This window comes from Vulpes vulpes, chromosome 4 (assembly GCF_048418805.1).
Source record: "Vulpes vulpes isolate BD-2025 chromosome 4, VulVul3, whole genome shotgun sequence".
Taxonomy (NCBI): domain Eukaryota; kingdom Metazoa; phylum Chordata; class Mammalia; order Carnivora; family Canidae; genus Vulpes; species Vulpes vulpes.
In genome coordinates, this window is record NC_132783.1 from 71,828,733 (window position 1) to 71,842,680 (window position 13,948).

At 38.5% G+C, this 13,948-nt stretch overlaps 1 protein-coding gene across 22 annotated transcripts in view; it reads right to left on the minus strand.

Moving 5' to 3' along the window:
* The window catches only part of ANK3 (ankyrin 3), a 661,480-nt gene that overhangs the window by 62,708 nt on the left and 584,824 nt on the right, over positions 1–13,948 (minus strand). For all 22 annotated transcript variants that reach the window (XM_072756074.1, XM_072756072.1, XM_072756071.1 and 19 more), the window contains one exon: positions 11,566–11,720. In XM_072756074.1, the coding sequence (XP_072612175.1) occupies positions 11,566–11,720 (155 nt within the window). The remainder of the gene's footprint in view (positions 1–11,565; positions 11,721–13,948) is intronic.

The following is a 13,948-nucleotide window of genomic DNA, read 5'->3' on the forward strand; positions in this document are numbered from 1 at the left end:
ACTCATTTGGTTTCTTTATTTGTAAAAAGTGGGACAGCTCTGTCTGTAACTGAGACTTTGCAACAGAGCAATGAGAATAAAAAACACGCTTTGCAAATATAAATGGCTATGGAGATCATAATACAGTGAAGCATAAATAACAAGATTGAAATCATGTTCCCACTAAATGAGTTAATCTCAAAGCTTTCAAATGATCATCCTTGATTAGTTTTGCCTCACTCTAACCTACACATGATTAAATGTCTCAGTAACTTGGTCAGGTGGGACCATGATTCTTTTTCCTATTGCAGATTTGTTTTCTGAAGGCTATAAGTGTGAAGGTCAGGTTTGAGCGTGAATAGTCTACAGAAAGAAGATAACCTCAAGTTTTCACAAAGGACGATTCCTATAACGACAGTTTAATTTCTAGTCAGGTGAATATTCTGCTCAGCTTGCCCCTCTAAAATGGAATATTTGATATGAAGGTAGGGGGGAGTGGAGTCCTAGAATGTTAGAATTCAAAAGGGCAAGCTAGTTAGTCTGGGTCTGTGGGAAGTCAGTGGAGTCAGGTGCCTTAGGTTCAAATCCAACTTTCAACCACGGAGCTTAGACTTTGGACAAGTTCCTGACCTCTGAACCTTATGTTCCCTGTCTATAAGATTAAGATAAGAAAAGCTTCGGGATCCCTGGGTGGCGCAGCGGTTTGGCGCCTGCCTTTGGCCCAGGGCGCGATCCTGGAGACCCGGGATCGAATCCCACATCGGGCTCCCGGTGCATGGAGCCTGCTTCTCCCTCTGCCTGTGTCTCTGCCTCTCTCTCTCTCTGTGTGTGTGTGACTATCATAAAAAAAAAAAAAAAAAAAAATTAAAAAAAAAAAAAAGATAAGAAAAGCTTCCTCAGGGGTGGATAAGTGATAGAAAACCATCTGCATAGTTCTTTTCATATAATAATTTAGGTTACATATTCTTTTCAAGGTCACACAGCATTGGAGGGAGGAAGAGAGAACCAGGAAATCAAACAGTGGCAGATCTAGGGTTGGATTTAAAAAAACAAAACAACCCCACATTACATTATCTCTGTATCTTTACAGTGTGTAAATCTTAATTGCTATTATTTTAATTTCACCCCATTTTTCTTTTTTCAAAAAATATTTATTTATTTATTTATTCATGTATACATAGCGAGAGAGAGAGAGAGAAAGAGAGAGAGAGAGAGAGAGAGGCAGAGACACAGGCAGAGGTAGAAGCAGGCTCCATGCAGGGAGCCCAATGTGGGACTCGATCCCAGGACTCCAGGATCTCGCCCTGGGCCAAAGGCAGGCGCTAAACCGCTGAGCCACCCAGGGATCCCCTCACCCCATTTTTCAAAGAAAGTTTTACCAATTACAGAAAATTAAATACAGGAATTTATAGCTAAATTGGGAGAAATGAAGGAAATAAAAGATATCTATATCATTCAACTCTAGCTATAGACTATATGGAACAATAAACCATGTGTAATATATTCACTCAAATATTTCAGAAAATTGTAGACATTCATCCTCTTGGAATTCAAGTTCAGCTTCATCTGAATATGCAACTTTTGTAACAAGCCTATCCAAGATGTTGTAGGGAAAAAAACAAATAAATGATACAACTTGACGCTTCTTCCTCAATGTAAAACATAATAGAAAACTTTTGAATTTTGTTCAATTTTTATTTTGAAATAATTCTGGATTCATGAGTTGCAGAGTGCAGAGAGGTCTCGTGCACATCTACAATTTTGGTAATTTTTAAAAACTATTTTATTTTATTTATTTATTTGAGAGGGAGAGAGAGAGCAGGGGGAGAGGTGGGGGAGGTAGAGAGAATCCCAAGCAGACTGAATGCAGCTGAGTGCAGAGCCCCACACAGGGCTCAATCCCAGGACCCTGAAATTACGACCTGAGCCAAAACCAAGGGTTGGTTACTCAACCAACTGAGCCATCCAGGTGCCCCTACAATTTTAGTAATTTAACTCGTAATCTTATTCATTTCTGGCTTCTGCTTTATGTCTGTTGGATGAGCATGATTTTTCATTTTTATGCAAGTTAAGGATCTTCTCTGTTATTCAGATTTGTATAATGCATTGAGTGCTAATGATGAAGGATGTCTAGAAACAATGATGTATCTACTTGTTTTCCCTTCCAGTTAAAAAAAAATCCATTTAAAATTAATTTTTAAATGGATTTCTAATCATTATTTGCTCTTTCTCTTGCCAGCCAGATCTCATCTCCTCATCTGGTTGTTGTTTTCTGGGGCACCTGGGTGGCTCAGTCAGTTAAGCATCTACCTTCAGCTCAGATCATGATCCTGGAGTCCTGGAATTGAGCCCCACATCAGGCTTCTTGTTCAGCGGGGAGCCTGCTTCTCCCTCTGCCCTTCCCCCTGCTCGTGCTCTCTCTTTTTCAAATAAGTAAATACATTTTTTTTTAAAGTGGGGACATATGCCTGGGTACAAAGCATTCATGTTTCCATTCATTCAGCGTTTTGAGATGACAGTACTGTGCCAAGTGCTGTTACATGCATTAGGCATATGGCTGTCAGTGAGTCGGAGCTGGGCCCTGTCCACAGGGACAGTACATCAAGGAAGACAGCGAAGTTCAGAGTTGCTTGTTACAGAAGAAGATAGGTCAGGTGCTGTGGACATATTTACCAGGTGGATCTCACTTAGTCTGGGGTTTAGGGAAGACTTTCTGGAAGAAAAGTTAGGGAGCGGATGTCTGGTCATGTCAGAACCATCATTCTAAGGTTTTTCTCGAGGACTGCATAAACCTTATATTCTTTGCATCTGTTTCTCTATGTATTTTTTTTTCAGGAAAATGTTCTTCCATATTTGCTTACTTTTCCACTTATGTAAATAAAAAAGCATAGTTTTCAGGCATTTAGCTCCATTATTTCACTTTCTTCAACGCTTTGTTTAAGTCATTAGTACTACACCCAGGCAAAAACAAATAATATAATCCTGTGCTCAAAATTAGGATCATATATAATGTTTTAAAGCTGAACACCGTAAATCAGTAACACAGCATGTCCAGCAGAGACAGAAAGGTACTGAACTCCAGGAGGCCTAGACTTCGTGTCTGGCACACTGTCCTCAGTTCACATCCACACTGAAGGTAATAAAGGCTTACACCCAAACTCCCAGACTTGCTTCCCTGTCCCCAGAGGGCTGAGTCCCATTGGGTCTGACATGTGGGTCAGGGTGTCTGACGTCATTGTTTTGGCCCACTAATGTTTCTTTTCTTTTTTTTTTTTTTAAGATTTTATTTATTTATTCATGAGTGACACAGAGAGAGGCAGAGACATAGGCAGTGGCAGGAGAAGCAGGATCCAAGGAGCCAAATGTGGCACTCAATCCAGATTCGGGATCACACCCTGAGCCAAAGGCAGATGCTCAACCACTGAGCCACCTAGGCGTCCCCCAACTAATGTTTCATAAAGACACGTAAATGCTGGCAAATCCATATACACAGACATCTATAAAACTCAGCATCATCAGTGTGCATTTGCTTTGGTCCCATTCTCATTTGCTGGCTAGTACGGTTTCCTTTCCTTTTGCAAATGTTGTGAGCGTATGCAACTGATTTAAAACGAGTTTTAGGGTCACAGACCAAAAGTCAGTATTTTGTTATGGTTTGCCTGACAGTATTTGGTATGCACCCCCCCCTTGCCCCTCACCATAACACAATCTTGATTTGGTTAACTTCAATTTTTACTTTTTCCTCCAGAATTTTTCAAATTTGTTAACAGATTTGTCCAACAGATGGTGCTGTGTACAACATAAAGCTACGCATTTCACTTCTCAGGGCTCAGCTGTGGCTGCAATCTAAACCTGACTCTTTAAGGTGACTCTTTGTCTCATGGCTGATAAAAACAAGTTCATCTGAAATGAACCAAAGTAGCAATTTATTTTTTATTTCTTTATGTTTAAAGATTTTATTTATTTATTCATGAGAGACATATAGAGAAAGAGAGGCAGAGACACAGGCGGAGGGAGAAGCAGGCTCCATGCAGGGAGCCCAACATGGGGCTCGATCCCGGGGCCTCCAGGATCAGGCCCTGGGCTGAAGGCGGCGCTAAACCGCTGAGCCACCAGGGCTGCCCCAAAGTAGCAATTTTTAACTGAAAAGTCTGTTTCTGTAGTTACTGTTGATATAGTTAGATAATAAATTACAGAAAATTTGTTTTTTATTGTATAACATTATAGGTATCAGTTTCTCTTTCCTGCTTCAATTTCCAAAAAAAAAAAAATAGCATAATTATTTCATCTAAGATGTATTATTTTAAACTTTCACTTAGTCTCATGGCAATGACACAGCAAAGAAACATTTTCCTGGCAGTGTAGCATTGTTTGGGGAGCTTCAGTGATACTTTGCTCCACTATAGTGATTGGGATTTTAAAATAATAGCATAATTCCCATATCCTCAAAGCATTCTTGTTATTACTTAGGTAGCAATGATTTTGATTGTAAAATCTAATAAATATGGCTACACAAGTCTACACACTGTCCAGAGAAGCACTGACTAAAAGAAATATAATGTAAGCCACATTTGTAATTTTAAATTTCCTTATAGCAACACTGGAAAGATAAAAGGGAACAGGTAAAATTAATTTTAATATTTTTTACTTAGCTGAGTGTATCTAAAATATTACCATTTCAACACGTAAATGATATAAAAATTATTAATGAGATATAGATTTGGAGGGAGGGGTTTGCTTCGTATATCTGGTGTTTTTTACACTCATAGCACATCTCAATGCATACTAGCCTCATTTCAAGTGTTCTGTAACCACATGTGGCTAGTGGCAACTGTAGTGAAAGTGCAAGACTAGAGCATTTCTCAAACTCTTCAATTTTAAGACCTCCAAGGAGGATTCTCAAGGATTCTTTTTTTTTTTTTTAAGATTTTATTTATTTATTCATGAAAAAGAGAGAGAGAGAGAGAGAAGCAGAGACACAGGTAGAGGGAAAAGCAGGCTCCATGCAGGGAGCCTGCCGTGGGACTCGATCCGGGGTCTCTAGGATCAGGCCCTGGGCTGAAGGCAGTGCTAAACCGCTGAGCCACTGGGGCTGCCCAGGAAGGATTCTTCTACTAGTAAATACTCCTAGTTCGAGCAAAACCATAAACTGCAAAACATCCCTTGGAGTCTGACTTTGGAAGCACAATTTTAAACATGCTTAATGGAACTCCATGAATTTAACTAAAGGTTTTTTTTTTTTAAGATTTTATTTATTTGACAGAGAAAGAGACAGCTCAAGCATGGGCAGGGGAGAGGAGCAGAGGGAGAGAGAGAAGCAGACTCCTTACTGAACAGGGAACCCGATGTGGGGCTTCATCCCAGGACCCTGAGACCATGACCCAACCCAGAGGCAGACGCTTAACCTACAGAACCACCCATGCACCCCTTAACTAAAGGTTTTAAACAAACTTATGAAGTGAATTCAACTTGTTGCACTTTAAAGATGACTTTTTTGGGGGGGAGTAGAATGAATATTTTGTGTTTTATGGTATCTTTTTCTTAGCAGAGAATTGACAAGTGCTATAACAAGATCCCTGTCTGCTGCCAAAGAGAAAGGTTGCTCCTGTCACATGACATCCTGGTGGTAACAGCAGGTTTTTCACACCCAGACCACCTGTCCTCTGTCATTCTAGCCTCTTACTTCAATAAAGCTTTGCTAACACACCTGCTTCATTAGCGTAACCATCTATGGATGCTTTTGTCTCCGCTCACTAGTGGTAGAAATAAATCTTAATACCACCATATTTTATTTTTCCTGAATACATATTATATCCTTTTGAGTCATATAAGAACTAAGATGGTACCTTTATGAGTAATGGAAAATTAAAATAGCAGTTAACATTTATGTAACATTTTTATTCCACACAAAACACTTTCATAGGCATCCTTCATTTGAGAACATAGAAAGGCCAAAGCGTATTATGGAAAAACAACTAAATCTGGAGTCAGAAGTCTAGAATTTAGAAGCCTAAATCTAGATCTTTTTACAATCTCCTGACTTGGTGGTGGTAATGGGGAGGTATCAACCATGACCAGGGCTTCAACTAGCCTTGTGTGATTTGGAAAAGGGTGCCAGTGGAGTGGACACCACTCTACAGGTAAATGATTTGAGAACATTAGATAGAATGCCCCTTTGTTCTGCAGCCAGTGTCAGAGCAGATGGCTTGGTAAGTGGAAGAGTCAAGATTTTAGCTCCGACCCGCTCTCCTGCACAACTGTATATGGCACCAGTGACAAATAGTAACGTTGATTGATTCTTTTTTTTAAAAGATTTTATTTATTTATTCATGAGTGACACAGAATGAGAGGCAGAGACACAGGCAGAGGGAGAGGCAGGCTCCATACAGGGAGCCCGACGTGGGACTTGGTCCCAGGACTCTGGGGTCACGCCCTGAGCTGAAGGCAGACGCTCAATTGCTGAGCCACCCAGTGTCCCTGATTGAGTCTCATGTTTCAGATGCTAAGAACTTTACACATATTAGCTTGTCAGTTTCCCCTTAGTTCTCTATGAGGTATCCTTACTTTATAGATTGAAACGAAAGTTTAAAGAGATTGAGTGCTTGGTTAGGGTTGCACAGCTAGTAAGTGGTGGGGCACGTTGGGAATTCCAGTCTATGCAGTGTCTACAGATCCTGATTCTAACCCCCAAGTTACACTGGGAAAATTATCCTCCTCCTTAAACTTGTCTTTTTATGAATTTATTTTATTAAAATAGTCTATTAAATTCTAACTACTAAACTGCATTTGGAAAGGCTTTACAAGTTTTGAAATACTACAGAACCATAATCTAATCTTTATGATTTTGTTGTTTAGTAAAAATCAGTTATCAAAATACTAGCTAGGGTGATTTTTAAATATTTGGGTTTTAAGATTTTTCAGAGAATAAAGTACAATAGCACTGGTTATACAAAGAGCATACACGTTAGTTACAAAGGATTCATTTATGGAAGAGGTTTAAAAAGGAGACATTTATGGGGCACCTGGGTGGTTCAGTGGGTTAAGCATCTGCCTTTGGCTTAGGTCATGATCCCTGGGTTCTGGGATCAAGCCTTGTGTCAGGCACCCTCCTTAGCGGGGAGTCTGCTTCTCCCTCTCCCTTTCCCCCTCCCACCACTCGTGCTCTCTCCCTCTCAAATAAATAAAATCTTTAAAAAAAATAAAAATGTAGCAAAGAAACTCTTTCTACTATTACCAAGATAGCATACAGAATCCAGGACAGAGGGCTACATCATCATTTCTTAAAACATCTGACAGATGTCCTGAGTATGGCAGCACTGGGGGCATCATTTGTGTAAGCAAGGACAGGACTAATTCCTATTGGAAACTGTTTTGTTTTGCTTTTAAAAAGAAACACAAGTCTGCATGAAATCATGGAAGTCCACTGTATAACAAACCTTAAAAATTAAAAAAAAAATTCCACCTGTGACTGTTGGGACATACTAAAATATATACTCAAAATCAAAGGAGAACATATTAGAGTACTCAATGTTTTTGCTAAACTACAAAATGTCTGATGAGGTAGCAAGTGGCCATATGTGGCTATCTGAAATTACTTAAACAAAATTAAAAATTACCTTCCCTCAGCTGCACTAGTCACATTTCAAGTACTCCAGAATCACAGGGGACTAGTTATTACTGTTGGACAGCATACACAGAGTATTCCCATTATTGTATAAAGTTCTGTTGGGCAGCACTATTTTAGAATGTTTGGTATTCTTGTTATTCTGGATTATTGTTACTTTCTCAGAGTTTTCCTCAAAGTAAATGCTCCTCTTTAATTTTTGTCTCCTGGAGATTAACATTAATGACGTTTGGAGTAAAGGAAATAGACTGATGAGAACTCTTCCTCCAGATAGCTACATAATTTTCTTAAATTTATTTACTTATTTATTGTTAAATATTTTATTTATTTATTCATGAGACAGACAGAGAGAGAGAGAGAGAGAGAGAGAGAGGCAGAGACACAGGCAGAGGGAGAAGGTGCAGGGAGCCCCATGTGGGACTCGATCCTGGGTCTCCAGGATCAGGCCCTGGGCTGAAGGCAGTGCTAAACTACTGAGCCACCCGGGCTGCCCATAGCTACATAATTTTAAAGAGGTTCCTCCTTCTGCCCCTCATCAGCAATGAGGGGGAGCCGAAATCAATGTTGCATCTGACACAGGAGTTCAAAGGTGATTAAGACATGTATTCTGGGGATGCTTGGATGGCTCGGCAGTTGAGTGTCTGCCTTTGGCTCAGGGCATGATCTCGGGGTTCTGGGATTGAGTCCCATATTGGGCTCCCTGCAGGGAGCTTGCTTCTCCCTTTGCCTATGTCTCTGCCTCTCTCTCTCTCTGTGTCTCATGAATAAATAAGCAAAAAATCTTATAAAAATAAATAAGACATGTACTCAGCCCTCAGGAGGTTACAGTACCAAGGTAGCTTGATTAAAAAGAAAAAAAAGAGGGTGCCTGTGTGTCTCAGTCACGTAAGCATCTGCCTTCAGCTTAGATCATGATCCCAGGGTTCTGGGATCGAGTCCCACATCGGGCTCCCTGCTTGGCAGGGAATTTGCTTCTCTTTCTCCCTATGCCCTTCCCCCTCTGCTCGTGATCTCTCTCTCTCTCTTGCTTTCTTTCTCTCAAATAATTAAATAAAATCTTTATTTTTTTTAGAGTCCTGGGACTCCAGGATCATGCCCTAAGCCAAAGGCAGATGCTCAATCACTGAGCCACCCAGATGCCCTAAATAAAATAAAAGACAAGAAAAAGAAAAAAAGAAAATCTGTGTGTAATAGAGGCTACATTTCAGTAACTAGTAATCTGCTATATTGGCATTTAAGAAACACTAGAAACATGGGGGCACCTGGGTGGCTCAGTTGATTGAGCAACTGACTCTTTTTTTTTTTTAAAGATTTATTTATTCATGAGAGACAGAGACAGAGACAGAGAAAGAAAGGCAGAGACACAGGCAGAGGGAGAAGCAGGACTCTCGCAGGAGTCTGATGCGGGAATCGATCCTGGATCCCGGGATCACGACCTGAACTGAAGGCAGCCACCCAACCGCTGAGCTACCCAGGTGTCCTGAGCAACCAACTCTTGATTTTAGCTCAGGTCATGATCTCAGGGCCATGGAATAGAGCCCCACATCAGGCTCTACACTCAGGGGGGCATCTGCTTGAGATTCTCTCTCTTCTTCTCCGACACTCTCCCTGCTCATTTTCTCTCTCTCTCTTTCTATCTCAAACAAACAAACAAATAAAATCTTAAAAAAAGAAACACTAGAAACATGAAAATATTTATATACTTTATTTTTCTTAAATCAAAATAACCTCTCTGGAAAACCCATTTCTCTTCTCTCCATTTTTAAATCCTGAAACACCTACAGTACTTTATTATTTTAAAAATGTAAAAAAAAAAAAAAATTAAAAAAAAATAAAAATGCTAATTCAATTCATTTTCTTAGGATGTATTCTTTTTAAAACTCTTTTTTAAAAGCTTCTATATATTTATTCATGAGAGACACACAGAGAGAGGCAGAGACATAGGCAGAGGGAGGAGAAGGCTCCTCACGTTGGAAGCCCGATGCAGGACTCGACCCCAGGACTCCAGGATCACGTCCTGAGCTGAAGGCAGACACTCAACCACTGAGCCACTCAGGTATCCCTCTTTTTAAAACTTTTAATTGTGTTTTCTTATCAATTTCCTTTTAAGAGTATGACTACTTTTCATGCTTTAAAATAAGGTAATAAAAATTAGAAATCTTAATTACTATTGCATGTTCTTATTAGAAATCATTTGAAATTATAGATATAAATATCAGTATCACATATGATACATTTAATGATACTCATTTAAGATGACTATTCTTCTGGACCTTAAAGAGTTTGTGGGAATTTACCTACCTCTAGAGGTTTGTAGGAATTTACCTTTTTAAATTAATTTTCTTGGGACGCCTGGGTGACTCAGTGTTTAATTAAGCATCTGCATTTGGCTAAGGGTGTGATCCCAGGGTCTTGGAATCGAGTCCCACATTGGGCTCCCTGCAGGGAGCCTGCTTCTCCTTCTGCCTATGTCTCTGTCTCTCTCTCTCTCTGTGTCTCTCATGAATAAGTAAATAAAATCTTTAAAAAAAATATTTTCTTCTCCATCAGACACACATTTCTAAAGTAAGTGGAATACAGTTAAGTCTTTGGAAGCAAGATACAACAAGATTTCAACCCTAGTGCTGCTACTTAGTTTCGGTAACCTTAGGTAAGTAAGTTGATTGGTCTGAACTTCAGTTCTCTAAAGTGTGATTAAAACTATCTACTTCGCAGGACTATATGTTTGTTTTAAATTTTCATACAGAAAGGAGTTTATCACTGCCTCATGAATGGTAGAAACTCAACAATTATTAGTCCTTCCACCCTGCTGTAAGAACATCTTTAAATTCTTGGTTGGCTGCTATTGTGTCTTATACAGAAACTTTGGCAGACAATTTTTTCTCTAGAATAAATAGTGACAACAGCTGATATTTATTGAGGGCTTACTGTGTGACAGAGGCTGTATTTCACAAGTGCTTCACAGAACTATTTTTCCCAATAACAACCCTATGAAGTAAGGAAGGTGATCTCCATTTTACAGAAGTAAGAATCTCACAGGGACCAAAGAACTTGCCCATGCTCATCCCTCAAACATCCAAGTCGGTCTAGCTCCTTTGTGCTCACTTTGAAACCAGGAGACTATGCTGGATGCATTCCAAAAGCCAGTGAATTAAATGCCAGGACAGTGAATTTTATGATATGTGAATTATATCTCTAATAAAGTTCTTTTTTAGAACAAGTGCTGGATTTGTAGTGATGAGGAAGTCAGTCTAAAGATTCATTCTGTGGTGAACTTGGTCTATGTTTTTTATCTTTTCGAAGGAAAACTCTGCACCAAGTACCTACTCTCAAAACAAGTCTATTCTCAAAGTCTAGTAAGAAACCCTGCTTCATTCTGAGGGTTAGTTGAGGGAAGAGTGTATGATAAGTGACATGCTCAGCCATGTGGCCTTAGTAGGTCACAGAATATGACACAGACTCCAGTAACTAGCCTGCAATTTATTCTTTTCCGTGATCATTGCCCAAGAGAAATTAAAAATTCATGAAGAATGTTGGAATAATCGAGGAGAAAACAGAGACACAGGAAAGGATCCAGAAAGAATTATTCCAAAAATAAAATGTGAACGTATTTCCTTAAAAATATTCTGCATGCTTTGCATACCTTCCATTATTATTCACCTCCTCCTTACACATCTTGCTCTTGGAAAACTCTATTGGGTTTGGGAAAGCTGAATACATTTGACTAAAGGCCGGAAGAATCATCATCGTAATATTTGTCCATTAGTATTGTGAGAAAAAAAGCTGTGGGATTAAAAGGAACTTCATGCCTGAGATTCAGAAAGCAGCAATAAATGCCAGGGAGCTGGACTCCCAGCTCAAGATACAAATAAGTAGTGTTCAAGCAACATTAACTTCACCACAGCCAGTCCTTTGATTCCTACCTGCAGACATTTATAGAGACAAGGAGTCATCATAATTACCTTCATCCATGCCATTAAGTAGTTCGGTTAAATCTTCATTTTTACTGTCAAACTGATGTTCCTTCCACGTCTCACCATTTTCACTTCGAAGAACAATGAGTTCTCTCTCTTTTCCTCGCATAGACCCAAAGTGAGGGATTTCCACTATGACAGGGCTGGAAAAAAAATCCACATTATTTTGCTATCAAATGAAATATATTTATAGTATCATACTTTCAAGACAGTTTCATTAACAGTATTCATTTGAAAATCAGAGGTGCCACTAAGGTTGGGAATGACTTCAAAGCTGCAGAATCATTTGCTAATTAAATAATATGTTAGAAGCCTGAAAACATGCCATCATTCATTCATTCACGAACAATTCATAAGGGCCTACCATATGTTAGGCATTTGATTTAGTAAAGGGAAAATATTCAGCATATCTAAACAGGATTTTTGAATCAAGGAATTGAAAGCTATTAAAATAGACCATAAGCAAGTTGGTCCATTTTTAAAAACATGATAGCTCTATTATATTATACAAAAAGCTAATGATTTAAAAGGACACAGTCAGTTCTTTGAAAAAGAAATTCTGTATATTTCCTACTTTGAAAGATCACAAGTGTTTGACCCCTAAGCAAGCAAATGATCGACCTAATTCACTCCCTCCAACAGTGACTTTCTATGACTTTGATGGCCTGTTTAGTTAAGGCGGTTTCACTCATTTCTAATTTGTGAAATGGTAGTGGGCAGCTTAATTTCCTAACTCTAGTATAACCTGCACAGGAATATTTAAACTTTCTGAAAAAGCACTTGTTGGTCTGAAATTGTAATATAGAGATATATTAATTTTTGACAGTGTCCTTTTGCAAAAGAATGTAAAAGGATGGCTGCAAATTGAGGATAGCCAATCGAGCACAGGAATAATTTTATTAACTTTTAAAATAGGATAAATGCTATAAAAAAGATGGATGGAAGTAAGCAGACCACAATCACACACAGTTTATGTAGTTGGATTGTGCAGCTTTATTTTATGACATTTAAGTAGACAGTATCATTATTCTCCTACAGAGGTTGTATGTAACCTCACCTCTTAACCTATATGTTTATGCACATGTGATAATAGAAGACAAAGCTTCAATAGGTAAGAGCATAAAAAGGGAGAGTCATTGTAACGATCCAATAATGTAAGTAGATATGAACGTATCATTTATTACAAAATCATTTACTTAAAATGGGATAATAGATGTGGGAATTTTCCTTTTGGCAAAATAATTATAATTAATTCAAATGAAGGCTTTTAAAATTTTTTATAATGTCTTTATTTTTTGATAGGTAGAAACAAAATCAACTATTCCTAAGAGGGTTAATAATTTTAAGAGTTATGATATTTACTATAGGTTTTAATCACATCTGATTTGACATTAAAAAATTTTTTTTTGAGAACAAGATACAATCTTTGCAGGTTAATGTATCAGATACTGTCTCTGTAAATATTTAAGGAATGTGGCTTTGTGTAGGACATTCAACAATACTGGAGAGAAGGTATGAACCAGGGCCTTTGACCAAGGTGAAAGCCAAGCATAACTTTTCATAACAGGTCTCTTCATGCAGACTGCCAAGGCAAATCCACCAATCAGACAGACGAGCAAACAAACAACAAATACCAACACATTTCAGCTTAAACGAAACAAAACAAGACACTTTAATTAATTTAGTAGAATATTCTCTCTGCTGCCTATTTGGCTTTCTTTAAGTATCTTCTATTCCCAGCATTTATCAAAAATCAGTTGACTTATTGAGGACTTTTCTTTCTCAAAGTCCATAAAGATTACTCAGTATGTGGAAGTACATACTTTTAAAAACCTGGAAGTCCAGACACGTAATATATATATATATATATATAAAATATATACACATATCTATATTCACACATGTACCTATTCATTTATAGCAAGTGTCACTTCAAAGCCTGCAAATACCTTCTCTTATACTGGGTTACAATGAGGTCGTCAGTCTGTCTTAACAACTATCAGAAGCAGTTGAAACATTTCAAATTAAAGGAAGGTTTACAAAAGCACAACGTCATGAAGCAGAATGCTTGCGGTGGATTCCACATGCTCGGGAAGCACGAGAGAGGGAGCAGGGCTACAGTAAGTCAAGCCACTATGGTTTCTGTTTCTTTCAGTGACACGTATCAACTGAAAGCATTAAAAACTGAAAAGATAAAAATAAAATTAAGACGAGAAGACCATGGGTGTGACAGAAAAAAAAAAAAACTGAAAATGGAAAGAGAGTTGTAGACATTCTGTATCTTGTCTATAAAGGTCCTACCCAATAAATTTTGTTCCTTGCGGCCCAAGCTGCAGGATTCGGCTAACCAAGCTCTCACCCTCATTTACAG